This window comes from Diabrotica undecimpunctata, chromosome 6, assembly GCF_040954645.1.
Source record: "Diabrotica undecimpunctata isolate CICGRU chromosome 6, icDiaUnde3, whole genome shotgun sequence".
Lineage (NCBI taxonomy): Eukaryota > Metazoa > Arthropoda > Insecta > Coleoptera > Chrysomelidae > Diabrotica > Diabrotica undecimpunctata.
The window spans coordinates 94,819,200-94,847,073 of NC_092808.1; the positions used below are offsets into that span (position 1 = coordinate 94,819,200).

The window sequence follows — 27,874 nt, forward strand, 5'->3', positions numbered from 1 at the left end:
AACGGCACTCCAAGGAAGAATTGATAAAGACAAATTACACAAATTTAAAGATTGTCTTTCAAATTTCAGATATATATATATATATATATATATATATATATATATATATATTAATATATATATTATATAAAGATATATATATATATATATATATATATATATATATATATACATATAATATTATATATATATATATATATATATATATATATATATATATATATATATATACATATAATATTATATATATATATATATATATATATATATATATAATAAAATATTTATTAATTTTATTATTTATGTGATATGTTTTGTATTATTTATTAAATGTTCATAATTATATTAGTCTTTTGTATTTTAAAATAATAATCTCAATAAATCACTGTATGATCCAGAACTGTCAATTTTGAAATAAGTTTGTGTCATGTCCTCGGTACTATAGTAGTCAGTATCCCCGCCTGTCACGCGGGAGACCGAACAAAATATACAATGAATTTGACTGCAGAGTATGTGTAAAAAAATTTTTGCATTCAACTCCTTTCATACATATATGAAAATAAAAATATACATTTTCATCAAAATATTGATTCAATCCTTCATTTACTATACTCCTATTACAGGTCAAAAGTTGTTTATTAATTGTTAGTAAGTTGTTATTAATTCTGTTTCTCTTTCTGCTATGTCTTACCTATAGCATTACATATGTAATGATTGTGCAGATTGACTCCCAAATAAATTTGTAACGGCGAATGCGTGTATAAAAGTGTAACTTCTGTAACTTCCACCGGCAGTCCCACTGGACTGCCACACCCGTTTTTTTTATTATTTAAACGTTCCATTTCATTAACAACATTGCAAAATACTCCCTGAACAAATTTTGATTTCAGCAAGTATGATAAATGAAGAATAGAAATATTTTAATGAAGTTTTCCCTCTAAATGTGTCAATAACTGGTAGGTTTACCTTACTTGTCTATTATTTGTCTTTTTATATCCAAAACCTAAATGTTTCAACACTCTCCACAAACTTGTTAAGCTAATATCACACAGCTCCTTGTCTTTTATTTTTTGCAACACAGCACTAACTGTTACATGTTCTTTGGCTTTATATACATATTGTTACGTAAAAATATGAGTCATAGTTTTAACCTGTAACATGTTTTTATTCTAATATGTTGTAGAGTTTACGAGAGGCATCTATTTACCTGAACGACCTTTCAGAAAAAGGTCGAACCGATGCGAGGGAAATCCAGTTTGCCCTTACCGTTTCGCCGTCTACTCAAGAATGATTTGGACTTTTCGAGATAACGGCGATTTATGTATAAAAATAAAACATTTTTATATGGAAGGACAGTTAATTCTGAATCCGCGCTCGCGAATTTGTTACGTACGGATATATATAAATTATTGTCAGATAAGTTAATATAAATAAAGAAATAAATTAAATCCGTAAGTGTTATAAATATTGAACCTTTTAATAAATTCACAACAAATGGTGTCAGAAGTGGGATCAAACATAAATTAGACTTATAATAATAATACAAGTGAATATAAAATAAATTGTGAAAATGGCTACGATTTATGAGCTGACAGTGACTAATTTAAGAAGACATCTTGAAGACAGAGAATTAGCTTCTACCGGAAAAAAGGCTGAGTTAGTCCAACGACTAAAGAACGCTTTGCTAGAAGAAGGACTAGATCCAGAGACTTATATATTTGAAGACAAACATGATGCTGTCCTCTCGTCGATTTCGAAAATTTCTGGTGACATCGCATCATTAGAGAACAAAGTTTCTGACGATATTTCGAAAGTTTCTTCTGATGTAGCCAAAGTTTCTGGTGATGTAGCCAAAGTTTCTGGTGATGTAGCCAAAGTTTCCGGCGACATCGCTTCGTTGGAAGACAAAGTTTCTAACGAGATTTCTTCGCTGGAAAGCAAAGTCTCTGCTAACATCTCTTCGGAAATCTCTAAAGTCACTTCTGAGATGTCTGCCCTGGACGATAGAATATCTTCATTAAAAAACCAAGTTGCTGCCGATATGTTAGCCTTCGAAGAAAAGATATGGAAAGAGATGGAAAAGAAGATGGAGGAAACAGGGACAGCAGAGAGAGGAAACAATCCAATTACAGTGGAGATAAAAGAAGACCAGACGAAATTTAAGTTGGAGACACGGCCGAAATTTGAAGGAAGTGGAGGTTCTATTCATGTTAAAGTCCCAACTTTCGACGGAAAATCATCATGGAACAACTACATGAAACAGTTCGAATCAGCCGCAAGAGCAAATGGATGGTCTGAAAAAGAAAAGGCTGTGAACCTGACTATCGCTCTTCGAGGAGATGCCTTAGATGTGCTTTAGACCATAGCCGTAGAGGAGACCGATGATTTCGAACAACTGAAGAAGAGGTTAAATATGCGATATGGCCACGAACATTTGGAGCATGTATATCAGTCGCAGCTTAAAAATCGTAGACAGAAGAAAGATGAGGCTCTTCAAGAATATGAGGTAGATATTGCCAGATTAGTACGATATGCTTATCCAACAGCTCCCGAAGACATGATGGAAAAATTGGCCGTTCAAACGTTTATTGATGGTCTTCGTGATCATGAAATGCAGAGAACACTACGATTAGCTCGTCACAAGACGCTGGTTGATGTCTTATCCGCCGCTCTCGAATACGAGTCAGCTACGCAGGCCTCTGGCGGGTACAGTAAAGTTAGGACTGTAAAAGAGGAAGGAGATGAAGATAAACTTGACCAGCTCGTTAATATGATGAAAAGTATTACATGCAAGAAAACGAAGACCATAAAATCAAGAAACTCACCATCAGGAAAACCAGAACGAGTCGGCTTTAGGGGAGCAGCTTCGACCCGGAACTTTTCCAAAGACCCTCTTATACTAATAGCTTCTTTGAAATGTCGTGAAGATAGTGTATATGTAGATGGAGAAATAAATGGTAAAAGACATACGTTGTTGGTGGATACCGGAGCGACCAGAACCATTATACGCCCAACAGTTATAAACAGCCGAAAGAAACTGTTACCAACGAGGTTACGACTTCGGACCGCTACAGGTGAAAATGCCAACATTCATGGAGAAATCCAGGTACAATTGGGAATTGGGGCAGAAAAGTTTGTCCATACTGTTATAGTTGCTGACATCGAAGAGGATGTTATATTAGGAATGGACGTAATGAATATGCATGGATTCCAATTGGATTTTAATAATAAGGTAATCAAAGTTGGCAACGAGGAGGTATTTCTCCATCCACATAATGACAACACTGTGCAAGCAGCCATTACAGAAGATACAGTCGTGCCTGCGAGAAGCGAAACGATCATAGTAGCGCGACTACAGGGAATTGTAGACGAAGGGAGACCTGTTATGATGGAGCCTTGGAACCACGACGATGAGGTTGGCCGTGGAATCATAATTGGAAAGGAATTGGTGACTTCGGCTAAAGAAATTCCTGTGAGACTTATCAATGTCAACGACTACCCAGTGACCATAAAGAAAGAGACAAAAGTAGGAACTTGTGTACCTGTGACATCCATAATCCGTCAGGCGACAACATCTGATAATTCCAACGACAAATTCGACCAAATGGTTGCAGTTGCAGGACAGTCTCTAAATCAGATGGAGAAAAGGAAATTAAGGGAATTTCTTCGGCAGTATCGTGATATTTTCGTACCGAAAGGAGGAAAGACGGGAAGAACTACCGTTGTTAAGCATAAAATTGATACTGGTAATGCTAAGCCAATTCGTCAAACAGCTCGACGATTACCACAGGCGAAAAGAGAGGAAGCTGAAACGATTGTTCAGGAAATGAAGAAAGACGGGGTGATAGAACCTTCTACGAGCCCATGGGTCTCTCCGGTGGTCCTGGTTAAGAAGAAAGACGGAACGACGAGGTTCTGTGTGGATTACCGTTTGCTGAACAACGTTACCAAGAAGGATAGTTATCCTCTGCCTCGGATCGATGACACATTGGACACATTGGCTGGAAGTAAATTGTTTTCTACTTTGGATTTGAAGTCTGGATACTGGCAGGTAGAAATGGACCCAGTCGATAAAGAAAAGACAGCCTTCACCACAGGATCTGGATTGTGGCAATTCAACGTTATGCCATTTGGACTCTGTTATGCTCCTGCGACATTTGAGAGGCTTATGGAAAATGTGTTGAGAGGGTTATCTTGGAAAACATGCCTGGTTTATTTAGATGACATAATCGTCTTGGGGGAGACATTCGAAGATCATTTGAGGAATTTAGAAAACGTTTTTAATCGACTTAAAGCTGCCCAATTGATGCTAAACCCCAAGAAGTGCCAGCTATTTCAAGGTAAAGTCAATTATCTGGGTCATATAGTCAGTAAAGAAGGAGTGGCCGTGGATAAGGGAAAAATCGATTCCATTAAGGAATGGCCAAAACCAACTGACAAACATCAAGTGAGAAGTTTTCTTGGACTATGTACTTACTACCGGAGGTTTATTAAGAAGTTTGCAGATATCGCTAAGCCATTAACGCGACTTACGGAGGAAGCAAGAGATTACCGCTGGGATACAGACTGCCAAAATGCCTTTGAGACCTTGAAAAAGCATTTAATAACAGCACCAATTTTAGGGTATCCACTGCCAGAAGGAGAGTTCATCTTAGATACAGATGCAAGTAATGTGGGAATTGGAGGAGTGCTGTCTCAGATTCAAGGAGGACAGGAACGAGTCCTCGGATATTTTAGTAAAGTTCTTTCAAAACCTGAGCGGAATTATTGCGTCACGAGAAGAGAACTTCTGGCAGTAGTGAAATCAGTAGAGCACTTCTATCAATACCTCTATGGCAGAAAGTTTCTAATCCGAACCGACCATGCCGCCCTTAAGTGGTTGATGCAGTTTAAGAATCCAGAGGGTCAGATAGCCAGGTGGATCGAACGACTCCAAGAATACGATTTTAAGATTGAGCACCGGGCCGGAGCTAGCCACAGAAACGCTGATTCTCTTTCCAGAAGGCCATGCCCAGCAGAGTGTTCCCACTGCAACAAAACGGAATCCAAGGAAGCAGCAGTGCTAAGAACGACGATTGTCAACAACGACTGGACGCCTACTAAGATCAGGGAAGAACAAGAGAGAGATCCAGTTATACAAAAAATCCGAAAATGGAAAGAGGAAAACCGTCGACCACCTTGGCAGGAAATATCAAACCTATGCTCAGTATTTAAGACGTATTGGGCCCAGTGGGACTCATTTATCATCGAAGATGGCTTGCTTAAACGAGTCCTGGAAAATGATGACGGTTCAGAGAAGAGAAGACAGTTGGTGATCCCAAAGAGCAGAATAGCCGAAGTACTTCGTCAGTTACACGACAGTCCATCGGGAGGGCATTTTGGTGTAAGGAAAACCCTTCAGCGAATTCGGGAACGGTTTTATTGGATGAACAGTTCCGACGACGTAAAAGACTGGTGTAAGAAATGTACTATTTGTGCTACGAGTAACGGGCCTCACCGAAAAAGGAGAGCTCCTATGAGACAATATAATGTTGGAAGCCCGTTTGAAAGAATAGCTTTGGACATCGCTGGGCCATTTCCAGAAAGTGAAAATGGAGGCAAGTACATGCTGGTAGTAATGGATTACTTTACTAAGTGGGTCGAGATTTACGCACTTCCAGACCAGAAGGCCGCCACCGTTGCAGATAAGTTGATCCAAGAATATATCAGCCGATTTGGAGTGCCTTTGGAGATCCATAGTGACCAAGGCAGGAACTTCGAAAGCGATCTATTCCAAGGAATATGTGATAGACTAGGCATGAAGAAAACAAGAACTACCGCGTATCATCCGCAATCGGATGGTATGGTAGAACGAATGAATAGGACAGTTGGCAAGTATTTGACAAAGATGGTGTCCGATCATCAGCGAGACTGGGACCAATACCTTCCGTTCTTCACAATGGCCTACAGATCTGCTGTTAACGAATCAACAGGCCAGACACCAGCCAAAGTCCTATTCGGACGCGAAATGCGACTACCTTGTGATCTCGAGTTTGGATGTAAACCTGGAGAAGATGTAGCAGGTGAAGATTATGTGATCGAATTACGAAGAAGAATGGACGATGTACATGAGTTGGTCCGTTCCCACCTTCAGATCGCTAGCGACAGAATGAAGAAACGGTACGATACACAAGCCGAAAAGGGTTGCTTTAAGAAGAACGACAAAGTATGGCTGTATAATCCCAAGAAGCGAAAAGGTTGTTCTCCCAAATTGCAGCAGTTTTGGGAAGGTCCATACCTCATTATGGAGAAGATCAACGATGTCATCTACCGAATAAGCAAGATTCCGAGGGGAAAGCCGATGATAGTACACCATAACCGGTTGGCGTCTTTCGAAGGTGACCACAACGTAGATGAAGAAGTGGAAGTAAACCAAATCCACGATGTGTCTGACCTCACGTTTGAGGAATTCATGGGTGCCTATGGAGGTACCGGTAAAGCGAGACATGGTGTTACCACTGAAGAAAAGCAAGATCTACTCGCGCTCCCCGATGACTACTCGCTGGCCCTTACCATCCCGGCCAGTATCAAAGACGCACCAGGGTTGGCATCCGTCTTTCGAAGGAAGTTTGGTCGAGTTGCAGAACTTCAATGCCAAGTGCCAGCTCCCGGTAAAACCTTGAAACTCCAAGATGCATCACGTTACCTTTTCTACCTGGTAACAAAAGACACTGCCCGTGACCAACCTACCTACCGAGATGTATGGGAAGCCCTACTTCAATTGAGAGAGCACGTACTAGAGTCCGACGTGCAAAAGTTAGCCATGTCAAAGTTGGAGTGCCGCCAATTAGATTGGAGGGTTATCCGAAATATGGTGGAGGAGATCTTTAAAGACACCGAAGTCCAGGTGTTAGTCTGTTGCAATCCGCATAGTTACTGGTGCGGAGAGAAAACCGTCCCTTGTCATTTTTATACAACTGGAAGTTGTAAAAGAGGGTCCAGTTGCCGATACCAGCATACCGTTCCAGTTCTAGCCCCGACAAGGTTCCAGGAGGAACCATCTTTTGAGAGGGGGGCAATGTTACGTAAAAATATGAGTCATAGTTTTAACCTGTAACATGTTTTTATTCTAATATGTTGTAGAGTTTACGAGAGGCATCTATTTACCTGAACGACCTTTCAGAAAAAGGTCGAACCGATGCGAGGGAAATCCAGTTTGCCCTTACCGTTTCGCCGTCTACTCAAGAATGATTTGGACTTTTCGAGATAACGGCGATTTATGTATAAAAATAAAACATTTTTATATGGAAGGACAGTTAATTCTGAATCCGCGCTCGCGAATTTGTTACGTACGGATATATATAAATTATTGTCAGATAAGTTAATATAAATAAAGAAATAAATTAAATCCGTAAGTGTTATAAATATTGAACCTTTTAATAAATTCACAACAATATTATATATAATATTTTTAATTGCATGTTTAATTGACTGGTGCAAATCTAAAGTTTTTGGACGTTGACGATTTCTCTTGCTTACTTTATTTATTTCATCCTCACTCATGTTATTAATTCTTATATATTATTTTTTTCCAAATTGAAATAACTTTCGACTTTTAGAACTAAACGCCGTTCTTCTGGAGATAACACTCATACGTTTCGACTGTATTTTATTTTCTTCCAAATGTTTTCCATGTTTTAAATAAGGTTTTTGCTGATTATGTATTTTGTTAAATTATCAAATAACATAAGTACAACCCACGACCATCAATTAATTTTTAACGATAAACAGAAAAGAAATATGACGTTTGAATTTGATCTACTTTGTCGATGACAGTCTCGTTAACAGAAAGATATTTTGAACAGCATGAATTATTTTTCAATGATTGTGTGGATTTAAGAAATACATTACTAACAAATTTTTTAAGTGTGTATAAAATCTGAACTGTCTTTTTTCCTGAGATTACAATTATTGTGACACATGGTATTTACTCCCCTTTTTTCCAATATGTTGTAAATGCATAACTTTGATTATTGGGTAAACCTACATTATACGATAGGTACGTCAGAAGAAATTAAAACAAATTAACATGTAATAAATTCACTGTTTAAATAAATCTTCCGCTCTCGTACTATTGCAATAAAATATTAAAACCAATAAACGATAACTTGTTGAGCAGTGCTAATTGAAACAACAGAGCAGTAAAATGTTATTCATAAAGGTAGTGTAAAATATATCGCCGCTTATCTGGTCCGCTAGTAATAAAGTTACCAGCATTGAATTGCAAAGCGGTCTTCTTAGGTGAAAAATATTTTAACTGCATTAATATACATTGTGTCCGTAAAGTATGGGACAAAATCTTTTTTAGCTAAACAGAGCATTTTAAGAAATAATCCCAAAACACGTCGATTTTTGATTTTAATTTACCGCATTTTAAAATAATATTTTAATATACAGGCTGAATTACTTTCGAGTAATGACGTCACCGTCATTTTTTTTTTAATGGAACACCCCCATTTTGTCTCAATTTTTGGATTACTCTAGCTGACCTGATTCCAAAAATATATCAAATGTTGATTCAAATTGGTACAGGGTGAACAAAAATACAATAGTTTTGTGTGTGTTCATAAAGTAACGTGTTAGTTAAATTAACAATATTATCAAAAATACTTATTGTCTAGCGGACAGAATATGATGAAATACATGACTTTATAAATGTTCGAACTGCAGCCCTTGCTGTATTTGACAGTAACCCAAACGTTGTACAAATTCTTGTTGAACCTTGTTTATTGCGTCTTGAGAAATATTGTTTATTGCTGTCCGAATTCTCTGTTGTAATTCTTGAATATTTGCTGGGTTCGTTTGATACACAACATTCTTCAGATGGCCGCACATAAAATAATCCAAAGGATTGAAATCTAGTGACCTCGCTGTCCATTCAATAGGTCCACGTCTACCAATCCACCTGTTTGGAAAAATTTCATCTAGGTACCTTCTAACATCTACAGCATGATGTGGACCAGCAACCATCCTGTTGAAACCATAAGCTTCCATCAAAACCTCCAGGATTACGTCTGCTGGGAAACAAATTACGTAAAGTAGGTACGAGATACCCCCTTAAAAACTCAAGGTACGTTGCCCCGTTTAAATTACCTTCGAAAAAGTAGGGTCCGATGATTCGATTTCTTACAATTGCAGCCCATACATTTACCTTTTGCGAGTGTTGTGTATGATGCTCACGCATCCAGAGGGGGTTTTCTTTTGCCCAGTATCTACAATTCTCACGGTTAACCTCGCCATTTAACGTGAAAGTGGCCTCATCAGAAAAAATAATGTTTTGCACCAAGAGAGGGTCTCGGTGGCAGTTATCCATCATTGCTTTGCAAACTTGCATTTTTCTATCGGGATCATCTTCGTTTAATTCCTGCACAAGTTTGATTTTATAAGGATGCCATTTTTCAAGCTTTAATAGTTTGTGTACCGTTGTTTTGCTAACACCGATATCGCTACTAACTTTACGCACAGAAGTGTGCGCATCTTCTTTAAAACTAAGTAAAACATCTAATGCTGTATCAGCATTTGCAGAGGGACAACCTGATTTCCATGCATTTTCAACCGTACCCGTTTCTCGAAATTTCTTTTCAATCTTACTACTGACCTATTGAATGGCCAGCGAGGTCACCAGGTTTCAATCCTTTGGATTATTTTATGTGGGGCCATCTGAAGAATGTTGTGTATTAAACGAAACCAGCAAATATTCAAGAATTACAACAGAGAATTCGGACAGCAATAAATATTTCTCAAGACACAATAAACAAGGTTCAACACGAATTTGTACAACGTTTGGGTTACTGTCAAATACAGCAAGGGCTGCAGTTCGAACATTTATAAAGTCATGTATTTCATCATATTCTGTCCGCTAGACAATAAGTATTTTTGATAATATTGTTAATTTAACTAACGCGTTACTTTATGAACACACACAAAACTATTGTATTTTTGTCCACCCTGTACCAATTTGAATCAACATGTGATACATTGTTGGAATCAGCTCAGCTAGAGTAATCCGAAAATTGAGACAAAATGGGGGTGTTTCATTTAAAAAAATGACGGTGACGTCATTACTCGAAAGTAATTCACCCTGTGTATTATAATATTATTTTAAAATACGGTAAATTAAAATCAAAAATCGACGTGTTTCAGGATTATTTTTTAAAATGCTTTGTTTAGCTAAAAAAGAATTGTTCCATACTTTACGGACACAGTGTATATAGACGATTTAGATTTTTGAGTTAGTCTTAAAATAAATGTTATATCGTGCAAGTCATATTAAATTAAGTAGTTGCGTTCTAGTTTCTTTTTAGTGTTAGTAAATTAAATTAAGTGTAAAATAAAATAACTGTATAAATTAAATATTACAAACTTATTAAATTAGACATTAGTAAAGTCGTTATAAATTTTTCTTTATTAGTGCAAGAAATCATTATTATTGCTACAAAACAGGTTAAGAAATGGCATGTATAACTTTAAACTTTAGTTTTATCATTTAAACACTTAAAAATGATTTATTTTCAAAAATATAGCAAAAATGACAATTGTCAACCCTTAAATTGCTGAGTTTATCACAAAAAATACATGTTTAACTGATGAAAATGTTGCCAATGTGAGTCCATAATACTAATATATGGGAAATGAGTCAATACTCACAATCTTAAGTAGTTTTTATTTAGTGGCAAATATTGTAAGCCTTGAAACCTGTAGCCCAAAATTCACTAACTTTATTAAATAAAAACTATTTAAGATCGTGAGTATTAACTCATTTGTCATATACTAGAATTACATCTTTGGTAAAAGATCTTTTAAAGATAATTGTAATATGAACAGTAAAACTGAACTGACTGTTCAACTATCAATATTTGTCTCGTATATTATGGTAAATTCTTGATATCACTATATTGCTAAAGCTAGTCATTGGATCGTTTAAAAAAAAACATATTGTTTTCTTGAATGTCAGTAGGTACCTGTCGTTTAGTACGTTTCAGTTCTATTTATTATTATATTCATTCTTACTAAATTGTATTACTCTTTGTTTTACTCTATAGTTTCTACATACATTTTTTCTTATAGTTTTTATTTTTATTTTAGGTTTTTCTCAGAAGGGAATGGAAATAATAAAAACTGAAGTTGCATGCATTACAAAACAACAAATAAGTGCAAATACTAAAGAAACAACGTTAAAAAATTCTATTTATAAATGTAAAATTTGTTTTAAGCAATTTAATCATGCAGGTTCTTTGAAACGACATACAAAAATGCACACTGGAGAAAAGCTTTATAAGTGCGAAATTTGTTTTAAACAGTTTACTAGAAGATATGAGTTGAAAAATCATTTGAGAGTGCACACTGGAGAAAAGCCTTACAAGTGTGAAATTTGTTTTACAAAGTATACTAGAGCAACTCATTTGAAACGACATATGAGATTGCACACTGGAGAAAAGCCTTACAAGTGTGAAATTTGTTTTAAGCAGTTTACTTCCGAATATAATTTGAAAACACATTTGAGTGTGCATACTGGAGAAAAACCTTACAAATGCGACATTTGTTTTAATAAGTTTACTACACCAACTCATTTGAAAAGCCATATAAGATTGCACACTGGAGAAAAACCTTACAAGTGCGAAATTTGTTTTCTGCGGTTTACTTCCAAATATAATTTGAAAACGCATTTGAGTGTGCATACTGGAGAAAAACCTTACAAGTGCGAAATTTGTTTTAAGCAGTTTACTCGAAGATACGATTTAAAAGGGCATGTGAGTCTGCACACTGGAGAAAATCCTTACAAGTGTGACATTTGTTTTACCAAGTTTACTAGACCAACTCATTTGAAAAGCCATATGAGATTGCACACTGGAGAAAAACCTTACAAGTGCGAAATTTGTTTTAAGCAGTTTTCTCGACTAGGTAATATGAAACAACATATGAGATTGCACACTGTAGAAAAGCCATACAAATGTGAAATTTGTTTTAAACAGTTTACTGGAGAATACGACTTCAAAAGTCATTTGACAGTGCACACGAGATAAAAGCCTTACAAATGCGAAATTTGTTTTAAGCAGTTCGCTAAGAAGTATTCTTTAAATTATCACAGGAAAAACCACACTGGAGAAAAACCTTATAAGTGTGAAATTTGTTTTACCCAGTATACTAGTGCAACTCATTTGAAACGACATATGGGATTGCACACTGGAGAAAAGCCGTACAGGTGCGAAATTTGTTTTAAGCAGTTTGCTCGAAAAGGTCATTTAACTGAACACATCAAAATTCATATTGAAGAAAAAGCTTATAAATGTGAAATTTGTTTTAAGCAGTTTGCGACAGTAACCTATTTGAAAAAACATTTGAGACCGCACATTGTGGAAAAACCTTATAATTGTGAAATTTGTTTTAAGCAATATATTCAAGCAAGTGATTTGAAAATACATTTAAGAGTGCACACTGACGAAAAACCTTACAAGTGTGAAATTTGTTTTAATCAGTTAACTACAGCAAGTTCTTTAAAAATACATGTGAGAGTGCATACTGGAGAAAGTCCTTACAAGTGTCAAATTTGTTTTAAGCAGTTTGCTCGAAGATACGTTTTGGAAAGAATTTAAGGGTGCACACTGGATAAAAGTTACAAGTGTAAAATTTGCTTTAAACAATTTTCCAAAGCATATCATTTGAAATCTCATTTGAGAATACACACTACAGAAAAAGTTAAGTTTGTCTAATACTATGGAATTAAGTAGTTTGAAACGGTATCTAATAGTGTACACTCGATATCGATCTTAAAAGTGTGAAATTTGTTTTAAACAATTTTCCAAACATATGAAATTGCACGCTTGATAAACTTTAATGCAACAAAATTCAAATTTTTGGTTATCCACAAAGGATCATTTTTACTATCTAGAGGAGCTTTTTTAAGTAGATAATCAGGATACTTGATGACCGCGTATACAATGTAAAAAATTACGAATATTGTGTAGTGTGCCTAGGCGTTGTATTTTTTTGGATCGGTGACGTTTTAATTACTTCAAATGTTATTTCTCTAGTTTTCTTTATAAGGTGCCACTGGAGAAACACTGGGTCTTAACTAGGTGGTAGAACTAGACATTTACATCAGAAAATAATTGAAGAGCCCATTTCCAAAATGTCTTAAATTAATGAAATGGTGAAACGCGGAAATCATACATTTTTATTAAAAAAAAAAGTAATTAGACGTTTTGGGGGTAACAAAGTATTTAATACAATTCATATGTAAATTTCAATTAATAAACTCAAATATTGGATAATTATAGAAAATTGTGTATTTATTTTTAGTTTAAAATAAAAATCGCGTTTCTGTTAAAAGTTGTTCAATCATCATCATTAGAAATAGAGTTTTCAGCATTGCTTGTATCAGCTGATAAAACTTTTTACCAAAATGACAGGATTCTGTTCGAAAATACTTCTTACATGAAAGTAATTTAACATCTTCCAACTTCTTAATTAAATGGCCCAAGGCTTCTGTTTGGATTAAGAAATGACCATTTTCTCCCCCTTTTTAATACTGTATGAAAACATATATGGAAAGATCCGAGTAGCTGCAATTGCTTTATTTATCTAGTTAAATTGTTCGGTAATTTTTTTTTAAAAGATCTTATAATAATTGTAATATGAACTATAAACTGTGAGAGAGACTGTTCAGTTTCTCAAATTTTTCTTTTACATTAGCAATATTAGTACTATGGCAATTCTTTCCTTTTCCTCTTTCAATCAGCGTGAATTCTTGATCACTATATTGCTAATACATTTGAACGTTTTTCTTCAAAAAATCAAATATCTTTCTCCAAAATGTCAGTTGATGCCTGGCGCTTTAGTACGTTTCAATTTTATTTATTATTATATTCATTCTTACTAAATTTTATTACTCTTTGTAACCCCCTAGTTTCTACATAATTTTTTTTTATAATTTTTATAAGTTTTTCTCAGAACGGAATGGAAATCGTAAAAGCTGAATTTGCATGCATTACAGAACAACAAATAAGTGCAAATACTGAAGAAACAACGTTAAAAAATGTATTTTTAAATGTAATTTTTTTTTAAGCAATTTAACCATTCTTTGAAACGATATAGAAAAATGCACACTGGAGAAAATCTTTATAGGTGCTAAATTTGTTTTAAGCAGTTTACTGGAAGATACGATTTGAAAAATGATTTGAGAGTGCACACTGGAGAAAAGCCTTACAAATGCGAAATTTGTTTTAAGCAGTTCGCTCAGAAGTATTCTTTAAAGGATCATAGGAAAGTTCATCATCATCAGTAGCATTACTGCAAACTCTATAGTTTGCGCATTTGTGTACCGATAAGTATTATAACTATTAACTCACGAAGTTGGTTTCGTAAAGCCTCTCGTCCATATTTTAAGTTCTCTACCACAATGCCACTCTCTCCGGGGCTCTTTTGATTTTTCATATCGTTTATTTATTCAATTTCTTCTTTTGTGGGATTTGGTCTTTCTTCTACTACTATTTGTGGTTTAGGAACATTATTGTTGGGAATTGTACAGCCAGCAATTGACGGATTTATAGTAAACAGTTTTTATTAAAAAACAACTCAAATTCCTACAATATATAAAATTAACAAATATAAAAAAACTAATTAATTCCCATTACTTACTGTTCTCTTGCTGTCTTCTAAATTATTTAAATTTTTTCCCTAATCGGTGACATTTTTTTTTAAGTTTTAATATTATATCTCACAGTCTTTAGAACAGTAGCAATGGAAAATTTTGGGTAACATGATAAAACTAAAAAAATTAACTAAAATACAGGGTGTTTAAATAAATATTGGTAACACTCCCAACCGGTACAGTTCTATCCGAAAGAGAAACTGACTTTCATCATCTTTTTGGTCTCCATTTATTGGTATTATTGCTAATTTTATAACACGACGTTCATATATTTCATGTTTTGTTTGAACTATTGCTCGTCGCACTTGCCCATCAGGTGGTTTTTTTAACTTCAATTACCTTACCATTTGCATCTTGGTAAATCTTTATCACATATAATTACAATATCGCCCTGTTTAATTGGTACAACTTGTTTATGCCATTTTGCCTTAAGTAGTAGTTCAGGTATTTATTTAGAAATAAAGCATCGCCGACATTTATTTGCAAATTGCTCTCTGTATAAATGGTTAAATTTAAATACTTTGACATCTTCGTTTAAAAATCCAATTGGTTTATCTCCGTTTGAAGATCCAATTAAAAAAATGATTTGGGGTTAGAGATTCAGATTCTATTGGAAGATAACGAAGTGGTCTTGAATTTACTATATTTTCTGCAGCTATGAGACAACTATAACGAAATCTTAACCGCTTTCACTAGGCGCTCCCAGGCCCCACCCATAATTGGGGAAAGGGGTGCGTTGAAGTGAAATTTTAGCCCTGGGCTAATCAGTGAATTGGCTATTAATTTACTGTCAACCTTTTGCAGCTCTTCTCTCAATACTCGTTCAGCTGCAATGAAATTCGTACCTAGATCACAATAAATATGCCTTGGTCGTCCTCTTCTGTTAATAAAATTTGTCAAGCATAGTATAAAACTGTCCACATCTAGTTTGTAAGCTATTTCGAGATGGACTGCTCTAGTCGTGAGACACGTAAATAAAGAACCCATCTTTTCTCCGTCCGTCTACCAACAGTTACATTTATTGGACCAAAATAATCCATACCAGTGTGTGTAAACGGAGCAGTAAATGTTGCAAGTCTACATGGCGGTAGAGGTGACATTTCTGGTGGTTTTGGCTTAGCAAATTTGACCTTGCAATTTTGACAATTGGTCCTAATCTTATTGACCAGTTGTTAACTAAGTTTTGATATATAAAATTTTTGTCTTATCTCATTTTCTACAATTTCATGATTTCTATGGTGATATCTTTTGTGATAGTCTTCAACAACTAGTAAAGTTAAGCGATTTTCTCCCGGAAAAATTATTGGCCTTTTTTTTTCTGAAATAACATATATAGCTTCATCTAATCTTCCTCTTATACGAAGTAAACCATCTTCATCCAGATATGGCGATAATTTAAATACACTGCTTGATTTATTAACTGTTTTCTGTAAACTACCAGAATTATTAGTTTTGAATTGTTTTATTTCATTTTTGAAATATTCACATTGAGTTTGCTTTATTAAAATATTCCTATCATCTAAAAGTTCTTCCGAAGTTAATATTTCTTTAGGCTCTTCAGATTTCATCAATTTTGCATAAACAATTCTTAAAAATCGAAACATATATGCAGTTGCTCTTAAAATTCTATTAAATTGACTGAATCTTTTAAAATCCATTAAAAATGGACTATTAAATTTTACTTCATGAGTGGTTAAGATTTCATCAGCTTTTTCCTTTTTAAGGGTGGTGACTGGAGGCCAACTGTTTTCTAATTGATACGGAAAATCAGGACCTTTAAACCAACACCTCGTGTTTTTAAAATTGGGACGTTTTGTCCATTTAGTAGCTTCGTCGGCTATGTTATTCTTAGTAGGTACATATCTCCAATTATACCATTGAGATTTGTTGAATTTGGGCCACCCTGTAAGCTACATATTTTGGTAATTTTCTTGGGCCTTCATTTCTTAAGCAGTTTAAAACTGTTGAAGAATCTGTCCAATAAATAACGTTGTGCACAATTATAGAAATATATTGACAAAGGTTTTTAGCAAACCTTGAACACATTATCGCACCATTAAGTTCCAATCTAGGAATAGAATAGTTTGTGGTTTTAATGGTGCTACATGTGTTTTCGCTCCAATCAAAGTACACTCTTTGGCATCTTTTTTCATTATTCTTAGATATGCCACACAAGCGCTTGCGTGTTCGCTGGCATCTACAAATATGTGCATTTGCGTATTGGTATCCTTCCTGTTTTCAAGTTTATTAAGAAAATATCTTGGAATTGAAACCTTCTCTATTTCTGGAAGCTGTTTTAACCCAACAAGCCATTTTTGAAACCGTTCGTTGGTTATTGGTTGATTCCAATCTTTCTTTAATTCTTTTAGCTGTGACAGACACAATCATTTTTCTAATATATTAGCAATATAGTGACTATGGCAGTATGCTTTAACACTTTCAATTAGCATAAATTCTTGATATCACTTATATTGCTGATACCAATTATTGGTTGGTTTCTATTAAAACAATTATAGTATCTTCCCTAGAATGTCAGTACCTGGCATTTTAGTATGTTTCAGTTTTAATTATTATTATATTCATTCTCACTAAATTTTATTAATCTTTGTTTTATTCCCTAGTTTCTACATAAAATTTTTTTATAGTTTTTATTTTTATTTTAGGTTTTCCTCAGAACAACATGAAAATTACGAAAACTGAACTTGCATGCATTACAGAACAAGAAATAAGCGCGAACACTAAAGAAACACCATTAAAGAATTCTATTTGTAAATGTAAAATTTGTTTTAAGCAATTTAACCAGGCAGGTTTTTTAGAACAACATATAAAAACGTACTCTGGAGAAAAGCCTTACAAGTGTGAAATTTGTTTTAAACAGTTTAGTCAAACAGGTAATTTGAAAAGACATTTAAAAGTACATACTGGAGAAAAGCCTTATGGGTGTGAAATTTGCTTTAAGAAGTTTACTCATAAAAGTCGTTTGGATGAGCATATGAAAGTTCACACTGGAGAAAAGCCTTATAAGTGTGAAATTTGTTTTAAACAGTTTAGTCAAAAAAGTCATTTGAAAACACATTTGAACGTACACAGTGAAGAAAAACCTTACAAGTGTGAAATTTGTTTTAAACTGTTTAGTCAAAATAGTAATTTTAAATCACATTTGAGAGTACACGCTAGAGAAAAGCCGTACAAATGTGAAATTTGTTTTAAACAGTTTAGTCAAAGAAGTAATTTGAAAACACATTTTAAAGTGCACAGTGAAGAAAAACCTTATAAGTGTGAAATTTGTTTTAAGCAATTCAGACATAAAAGTTCTTTGGATGAACATACGAAAGTTCACACTGGAGAAACGCCTTACAAGTGTGAAATTTGTTTTAAGCAGTTCAGACAAAAAATTTCTTTGAATGAACATATGAAAGTTCACACTGGAGAAACGCCCTACAAGTGCAAAATTTGTTTTAAACTGTTTAGTCAAAATAGTAATTTGAAATTACATTTGAGAGTGCATACTAGAGAAAAGCCGTACAAATGTGAAATTTGTTTTAAACAGTTTAGTCAAAGAAGTAATTTGAAAACACATTTTAAAGTGCACACTAAAGAAAAACCTTACAAGTGAGAAATTTGTTTTTACCAATTTAGACATAAAAGTTCTTTGGATGAACATACGAAAGTTCACACTGGAGAAACGCCTTACGACTGTGAAATTTGTCTTAAGTGCTTTTCTAAGAACGTTTATTTGAAAACACATTTGATATTACACACTGGAGAAAAACGTTACAAATGAGAAATTTGTTTTAAACAGTTTAGTCAAACAAATAATTTGAAAAGACATTTAAAAGTACATACTGGAGAAAAGCCTTATGGGTGTGAAATTTGTTTTAAGGAGTTGACTCATAAAAGTCCTTTGGATGAGCATATGAAAGTTCATATTCACATATATATGGAGAATAGCCTTACAAGTGTGAAATTTGTTTTAAACAGTTTAGTCAACAAGTAATTTGAAAGCACATTTAAAAGTACACAGTGAAGAAAAATCTTACAAGTGCAAAATTTGTTTTAAACTGTTTAGTCAAAATAGTAATTTGAAATCACATTTGAGAGTGCACACTAGAGAAAAGCCGTACAAATGTTGAAATTTGTTGTAAGGAGCTTTTTCAGAAAGTTCATTTGAAAATACATTTGAGAGTACACACTGAAGAAAAGCCTTAAAAGTGTGAACTTTGTTGTAAGCAGTTTACAAAAAGATGTCATTTGAAAACTAATTTATGAATACACATTGCAGAATGGGTTAATTTCGTCTCATACTATAAAATTATGTAGTTTGAAAAGGTTTCTCATACTTCACACTGGAAATCAACAATTATTAAACAATTTGTTAAACGTGAAATTGCTCACTTGCTTACAATCTGAGGAGATTTTTTTGTAATTTAGAAAATATTGGTCAATTGTATGTTAAAAAGTAATTATAGACTGACAATACTGATAAATAAACTTCATAAAAACATTGTTTTTTTTTAAGAACTTTTATATGCATATTTTTCACTTATAAATATATCTGGCATGTTTTATAAGTATTGTGTAATATTTCATAAAAATCAGAATACTTAGTGGCGGCGTATATAGAGGTAGAAACAATGTAAAAGTTTACAAATATTATGTAGTGTGTAGTGGCATTTCAACTATTATAATGTTATTTATGTAGTTCTCGTAATAAGATGAAATATTTCAGTGCTGTTGTGTGTGTTATAATTGCACAAGGGATGTAGACAAGAACATATTGCCTATCCATCAATCATCTGCTTCTCGCTGTGAAACGATACAGTCTAGTCAAGTACAGTCAAACAGATATCCCGTGAAATTAAAAAGTTACCGCGCAGAAACAAATTTGAAAGTGGGTGTGGGGATTCAACAAATAATGTACTATTACGAATTAATAGTAATTAAATTAACCAGAACTATTCCTTCGATAGCTCTGGCAAGATAAATGAACTTTAACTCAGAGGTGCAAATAATTATCAAAATTTAAATGGTTGCAATAAACAATCAAAAAACAATTTAAAGGTTGAGGTAAAACTAGGTGAAGAACTTACCGCTAATTACCATGATTTGCACTACTTTACGAAACAACGAACAAAACGAATTCAATATGAATGCGTCGATCACTAGCGGGTTGCGTCTTTTCTTCTCAACGACTTACGCTCTTGTGTCTTTAGCAAGATGTATTCCCGAACCTCAGCGGTACTATGGAATATAGGAATACAGTGAGGACAAATGTATTGATTAGTTCACACAACCATATTTGAATTTGAACATTCTACTCCCTTTAAAGGCCATAAGGTCTTTAAAAACAAAACAATTCTAAATACTATCATTACTTAAACAACAAGAAACAATAATTAATACAAATAATTCCTATATAAATGTTAAAAAAATATTCAAAACTTAAACTAAAATAAAAAAAATTAAAATTAAAATGGTGGTTTCGTCGCGGTTATATTGATAAAAGCCGAACAAAACAAAATTAGTAAAAAATATTGACTATCTAATCTTCGTCTATCGGCAAGGGACAGATTCGGACAAGAGGCCGTTTTAAGGTTCCGGTGATCGTACGCACGGTAGCCACTCGAACTACACCGTCTTTACCCTCATGTAATTCAACAAGACGCGCGAGAGGCCACTTACATGGAGCCAAATTATCCTCCTTTAAAACACCTAAGGCACCGATTTTAGGTACAAAGGCAGAATCTAACCATTTGGACTTTTGTTCCAAGGTGTGCAGATATTCTTTTCGCCATCGAGCCTAAAAAACTCTATGGATGTGTTGTAACAACTGCCATCTGGACAAACGATTAAAGGATACCTCCGAAAAATCAGGCACAGGCAAAGAGGTCAAGGGTTCAAGAGTCAGGAAATGTCCTGGGGTCAAAGCATTGAGATCTTCAACATCATTGGTTAATGGGGTGAGAGGGCGGGAGTTTAAGACGGATTCAATTAAGGTTAAAACGGTATAAAATTCTTCGTAGGTCAAAATTTGTGCCCCGACTATACGAACAATATGTTCATTTACAGAACGAATTCCGCGTTCATAAATACCGCCAAAATGTGGAGCAGCAGGAGGAGCAAATGAAAATTTAATATTTTCCTTATCGAGAGCACTCTCCATAAAGCTACTATGCTATCGATAAGCAATATGAAAATTAGTGCCATTATCACAAAATACTTACGATACTCGACCTCTTCGAGCGACAAAACGTAAAGCGGCCAAAAAGGCTTCCGCGGTCAAATCACTAGCTAATTCAAGATGTAAAGCCTTTGTAGCGCAACATACAAATAGGCCTTTTGAGTTCTAACTCCCCTGTAACGAGACATGGTTATCGAAAACGGTCCACCATAGTCTAACCCACAAATCGAAAAGGATTTAATGGCACCGAGACGAAATTTAGGCAAATTACCTATAGGGGGTTGTAAGTTTTTAGGAGATTGTTTCCAACATCTAATACATTTGGACAATACCGGCTTGTTTAGAAGACATTATCCAAAACCTTTCACTAACCAAAAACTGAGTACTCTTAAATCCAGCGTGTAAATACTTCTCATGATAATGACGAACTAGCAGAGTAGTAAGGCGAGATTTTTTTGGTAACAAAAACGGGTGTTTTGCTTCATACGATAACGAAGACTGAGTTAGACGACCACCTACTTCTTAACACATACTATCATCTAAAAATACTCCCAACTTTTGGAAATGGTTTTAGAAACGAGTTTGATTGAAGATGTTCTTCAAAATACTTTTCCTGTGTAAACCTGACAAGAATAATCAACGAGTCTACTTGTACAAAAAGGGTGTACATATGTGAAATTATGAATATAATTTCAGTTGATGAGGACTGTATTACATAGGGCTGGTTCAAATAAATTAGGATATGTGGTAAAAGGTTATACAGATTATAGCAAATAAAAAGTTTATACAAAGTCTTACCAATTCTTCTGCTGCACATACAAACACTCGCGGTATTTAGAGGCTTTCAGTCGCGGTTGTTCTTCATACGGGGAAACTGTCCGGTTACCGGTTTCTGAAGACGTGTTTCGCGGTACTAACACTTAGATCACACGAGATATAGCACATTTGCGTCTGTACACGATTTAAAATAGTACTTGCGGTATTTTTCGCGTAACTATAAGCGAGAGAGATAATTAGAGTAGAGAAAAAGCGTGGTAAGTCTGTACCAAGCGATAGGTAGCGATAGAGAGATAATACGTCTGCCTAGTAGGACTCAGCAGACGAAAGAGAGGACGACTGTCTCTAGCAACAGTCAGCAGTCAAGAGAGAGTGTCTGTTATCATCGAGAGACAACAGGGAAGAGAGTGTGACTTTCTTTGCTATCTTACAACTGTCTGTATTTCTAATGGAGTGGGGTTAAAATGTGAGTAGGAAGGGTTGGAGAACGGGAAATAATTGTAAAATTGTGGTAGAATGGTAGCTAGTAATACAGCGAAAAAATGACATGATTTTTCGCATGTGAAAAAATTGAACATACTGGGGGCGGGCGAGAAGAGTTACGCCACTGGGATAGGGTATCAAATAGTTACTTCGAGAACGAGGGTAAACCAGTATATATTAGGGGTACTGTTGTAATGAACTAAGATAACTAGAAACTATTTAAAATCTAGAGAAACTAAAGTCTATAGAAACTATATACATGTTTGGCAGAAAGTACCACTATTGGTTAAAGGGTAACCTAGCTACTTTCTTTATTGACCTAAGATATTCGCCATTAGGTGTGGATACCCTAACAGTTCGAACAAGAGAGTCTTTGCCTGGGAGCACTTCGATAATCTTTGCCAGAGGCCAGAGGAGTGGGGGAGTCTCTTCATCTTTAATTAGTACAACATCACCTATCTTTAAAGGATCAGTAGCGATGTTCCACTTACTCCTACTTTGGGTCATATGCAAATATTCCACCGACCACCTTTTCCAAAAGGTTTGATGAATTTTCGAGATATGCTGAAAGAGGGAAAGACGGTTCTGTGGTATTTCTGAGAGATCTGGTTCTGGTGGACTTGTGAGACTTTTTCCTACAAGGAAGTGTCCGGGCGTTAAGACTGAGAGATCGTTTGGATCATTTGAGAGCTGAGTGATAGGTCTTGAGTTTAAAATGGCTTCGATTTGACAAATTATTGTATAAAAAACTTCAAAGGTAAAACGAAGATTTCCTACAAGACGATAAAGATGGTATTTGGCACCTTTAATCCCTACCTCATGCAACCCAAATTGAGAAGGGTTACGAGGCACTCCAAATTTAAAATGAATAGAGTTTTCAGAGCAGAAATTAGTAATCCTCTGCGAGAAGTTCTTACTTTTAAAGAGTTCGTTTAACTCAAGAAGCTGATTGCGGGCACCATAGAAATTAGTAGCATTGTCTGACCATATAATCTCGGGAGCACTCCGCCTTGCAATAAATCTTTTAAGGGTGAGAATAAAAGCATCAGCTGTTAAGCCGGTGACAAGTTCGATATGAACACATTTGGTGGTCATACATATGAAGAAGGCTATGTATGCTTTGTATAATGGAGCCTTTCTAAGATGAGAGGATCGGATCATGAAAAAACCTCCGTAATCTACTGAGACCTTTTGGAAAGGTCTTGTCGAGAGAACACGATCGGGATGGAGATCATAGTACATAAAAAGAAATAGTAGTGCAAGAGAGATAGGGCAGCGGGGAAGTTTGTTTGGACGATTCCAGTCGTACGTAATGGCGGCGGCGCTACAGTCACTCTAGGTGGGGGTATGAGACGCATGTGCCGTGGAAGAATTGAAGTTGAAGAATGAAGGTTGGTGTTGTGTTGGTCTGTTGGTATTGTATTATTTGTATTGTACGCCATTGAAATATTGCAAGTTGAATTTTGTTTTGTTTTGTCTTTGTTGTAATCATCTTATTGATTGTTGATGATTGTTGATCGTTAAAATGGAACAAAATAAAAGAAAAGAAAAAGCCAACCATGTTGTGTTCCTGGTTGTAAGGACCACACAAGCAGTAGATTTCGTTTTCCAAATCCGAAAAATGAAATGGACACGTTGGAATGGTTGAAAGTAATTAAGAGAGGAGTATTAAACAATTATACACCTCTTACTGTTTACAATAAATTTCGTGTTTGCTCTAGACATTTTACAGACGAAGATAAAGTGGATTTTTACCAGCAATAGGTAAGCACTGTACCTCATAGCAAATGTTTGTTAGCAAACTTAAATTAAATAATATTTTGTATGTTTAAACTGTTATTGTTTAAATTAATGTTAATCCTATCATATGAATCTTACTTATATATTTTAAAATCATCTAATTGTACTTAATTGTATTCCGCAAATATGAATTTGATTTTTAATATAAGTATTATGAATATTAATTGTAGTTAATTATTATAAATTTTGATGGGCCTTCTGGGCAACATATTATTTGGGTTCATTTCTGATGATGATAAAGATCAAGATATCTAGTACTTGTTTATTTATTAGTCCAACAGATTTATTTATTGGTTATGTTCTGTTAAAATATTGTATTTAAATTTCAGGCTCTCAGAATGCAGCAGATATTGAAGAAGAAGAAACTCAAACTATAAGGTTTATTGACGTACATGGTAATATCAAATATTCTATATTCTTTGGTAATATATTATAAAAATATGTCTTTACATTTTTCATTCAGTAAGTGTGCCAGATGCTATAACCACTTTCAAAGCTTTGCTTATAAATAATTTTATATCTTTTCATTCACCTGAAAGCAATTGTGAAAATGATGTTAGTGAGGGAGCATTAGATGCATTAGGTTTTTTTTAACAGGTGAGGTATTACCAGGTTGTAAACCTTTGGCACCTGAAGTGAATGTTTCACTTCCTCTTTCAGTTTCAAATGTTATGAGAACTCAGGTGGGAAGGTGTACTGTAACCTATGTTGCAGGATATGTAGCAAAGAAAGTATTGAAGGTTTCCTGTGAGCAATGTAAATATAATATGTTATTTAGAGTAAAGAAAGAGGATACAGATTTCATTGAAATTGAATTGTTTAAATTTTTCACCATTCAACTGTAAAATCCATTCAAATACAGGTATAAATATATGTAAATTTATTGTTAGACTTTCTCTGTATATGTGGTGTAAAAGTGTAAATGCAATTGTAAATGGCAGAGACCAGAAGTTTATTAACTTACTTAAAAATAAACCAGACTACACTATGATAGATCCTATGAAATTAGTAGCTCACAGAAAATATGAAAGTAGGAGAAAACAATTTTGTAAGTACAGGTCATAAGTGTAATTAAATTATTTCCAGTATAAAACTGTACAATTTGTATGTTATTCATTCTTGTTTACAGTTTCATATTTCCATTTTGTTGTAAACAAATAAAATTGTGTTTTCTATTTACTGGACTCATATGGAATCTTTAAAATTCTTTTTATTGTTTTACATATATCTTCATCATCAAACATTTTCCATCTGCTCCTGAATCTAGGTCTTTCACAATTGCTTTCATCTGTATCTACCTTGTCTTATAGAACAAGGGTGAACAGTTTGGGAGAAATGCTATGTCCTTGTCTCGCTCCCCATTGTAGTACATAGTTACATATTTTACTTTAATTATACATAATCACATATTTTCCTTTTATTATACATAGTTACATATTTTACTTTAATTATACTTAGTTACAAATTCATGAAATTCAAAGAAATTGCATATAATTTGTGAACACTGTATTTAAAAATTCTCCTTTGATGTAAGTTCTGGAAAGAATGTTACTTACTCTTTGTTTACAAAGGTTTTCAAAACATTTTAATTGTAAATGAATGAGATATTTCACTCGCCATTGTAGTACATAGGTACATATTTTACTTTAATTATACATGGGCACATATTTTACTCATAAACATAGTTTATTTTTTATTTATATATGTTTGTGTGTAAAATACATTAGATACATAATAAATCTCTAACATATACACACACACACACACACACACACACACATATATATATATATATATATATATATATATATATATATATATACAAACATACAAATAGCATAGCAAGACTAAAGAGCCTCATGCTGCTCTGCACTATTCAGTAAATATATAGATGAAACTAGCCTCCCATAGCACATCAGCGTGGTATGGGGGGGAGGGTGAGGAAAGCCTGGGGAGCATTGGGGCTCGAAGGAGTGGTCCCTAATTTACTAGGACCAATCTTTCTCACCTCAATGAATTGTATGCCTGAATGTCCATATGGGTATGCAAGTCTCCGCAGGTAGGGCTTACTTATTTCGGTTGCTGCTTGTGTGTAATTCCATATATCATTTTGCAGGTTGCAGTGAATAGATGGTTAAGTTCAGAATGGAGCCTAGTTTCGTGGATACAGGTGAAGACCACCACAATGGCAGTGATGACGATCTTTATAATTTATTATATCTCTGTGATTCCTCAAATTTTATAAATTACAGAAATAAATAAATTTTTAAGAATATCTGTTTTTTATGTTGATGTTTTAATGTAATGGAAAACAGATATAGTCACAAAATAATAAATAAAAACTTTTCCTGTGCCAAAACATATTATGTCTCTATCTGATATGTTATACATTTATGGTATACAAAATTGCATAAGTGTATACTACATTTTTGGACAGAGAATATATTTTGGCATAGAATAAGTTTTTATTTATTATTTTATGACTATATTTGTTTTCTATATAATATTCGAAACATTTTGAATTTCCCGCCTAAAATTCAGAAATTTATTTTTTGAATTTCCCGCCTAAAATTCAGTATATCCTTTTTGAATTTCCCGCCTTAAATTCAGAACCTACATTTTGAATTTGCCGCTAAATTTTTAGTTCCCGATTCCGAACTTATTTGGCGCTAGAAACTCTCTCCCCACTTTTTCTCCGGCACTTACCTTACTAGGGGGGGTATATACTATGATGGAGATCTGCCATAAGTTGTGTTGACTTGGGTGTCATGAAACGGAAACATTTCACACAGTCGTGTATTATCTTCTTTGTTTGTCTTAGTCCAGGGCCCTGATTCTATTTCATTTCGATGTCGAAATTTAAAAGCGACTACGCCATGACAGTCGCAATCGCTAGCGATTCTCATTCATTTCGATTGTAGTTAAAACTGGGGATATTTACTTTATCATTTTGACACTGCTGAAAATTTAGGTTGGCCCTGTTGTTTATTGGCTGCACTACGCTTGTTGAATGTTTGTTTTGTTTACGTTACGTGAACGTCTTTTTTTTCTTGTTTGAGTTGTTAAATCATAAATATTGGCCATTCTCAATTATATTTTGAATTGAAAGAAAAGATGGCAAGAAAAAAAAAAGGCGATGTGGGAGATCCTTAAGTTATAACCACTAAGATTTGACTTAGTGGTTATATTCTAATATATTTTTAAATTTACTGCAGCTTAGTAATACTAACCCTAAACATTTTGGGTATCCTAGAGGCATAAACACCTTCTTCCAAATATGGTTCTAATACCCTTATTAAATAATTTGCAGCTTGTTTATTAATCCGGAATTGTTGCCTAAATTGAGCATCACTTAGTGAAAAAGAATTTTGAGTACCCCGTAACATTCTTCTTATCCTCCGTTATGAACGTCGGATATCTAACCTCTCTAATTCCTCCAAAACTAGCAAATGTCCGTAAAACACAGCCATATTGATACTTTTTGCCTCAGTTTTCCTTGCAAGGATCAAAACACCGCCTACTTAAACTGAACCTAAGTTCACTTCTCCCAGTCCAGTCAGTCATGTCAGATTAATTTCGACTCGAAATGAAATTTCAACCACTTTCTTGAAGTTGAAATTAATTTCGATAAGTCGAAAACTAGTGACGTCGTTTGGTTAGTTCAGCTGAAATCCACAAGGTTCGCAAAGTCTCATTTCGACGTCGCCATATTAATTTCGACATGTTTTGAGTCGAAATCTCAATTAGAATCAGGACCCAGAGATAGGCCAATATTTCGAACGAAAATTTGACAACGTTGTCAAGGCACCTGCATGTCCCAATTTAACATGCATTTGTTTTATCATTAATTTGACAACTGAATGATTAGATGGTAGTAGCAAGGGATGTTTCTGTTCGAAAGAGATAGGGGCAAATTCTAATCTACCACCTACATGAAGAAGTCC

General features: G+C 34.4%; 1 protein-coding gene and 1 long non-coding RNA gene across 4 annotated transcripts in view; both read left to right on the plus strand.

The window, feature by feature from the left end:
* The window catches only part of LOC140443582 (uncharacterized), a 31,114-nt gene extending 11,929 nt beyond the window's left edge, over positions 1-19,185 (plus strand). For 2 of the 3 annotated variants that reach the window (XM_072534924.1, XM_072534922.1), the window contains one exon: positions 17,353-19,185. In XM_072534924.1, the coding sequence (XP_072391025.1) occupies positions 17,353-18,305 (953 nt within the window). In that variant the 3' untranslated portion in view covers positions 18,306-19,185. Of the gene's footprint in view, positions 1-11,124; positions 17,323-17,352 lie in introns of those variants that run through there. The other variant, XM_072534923.1, reaches the window with a different exon arrangement.
* A 4,342-nt stretch (positions 19,186-23,527) lies between these two features.
* On the plus strand, positions 23,528-26,205 carry LOC140443584 (uncharacterized). The gene is made up of 2 exons (XR_011951239.1): positions 23,528-23,894; positions 24,260-26,205. It is a non-coding gene; the product is annotated as an uncharacterized lncRNA (long non-coding RNA).
* Positions 26,206-27,874: the final 1,669 nt, after the last annotated feature.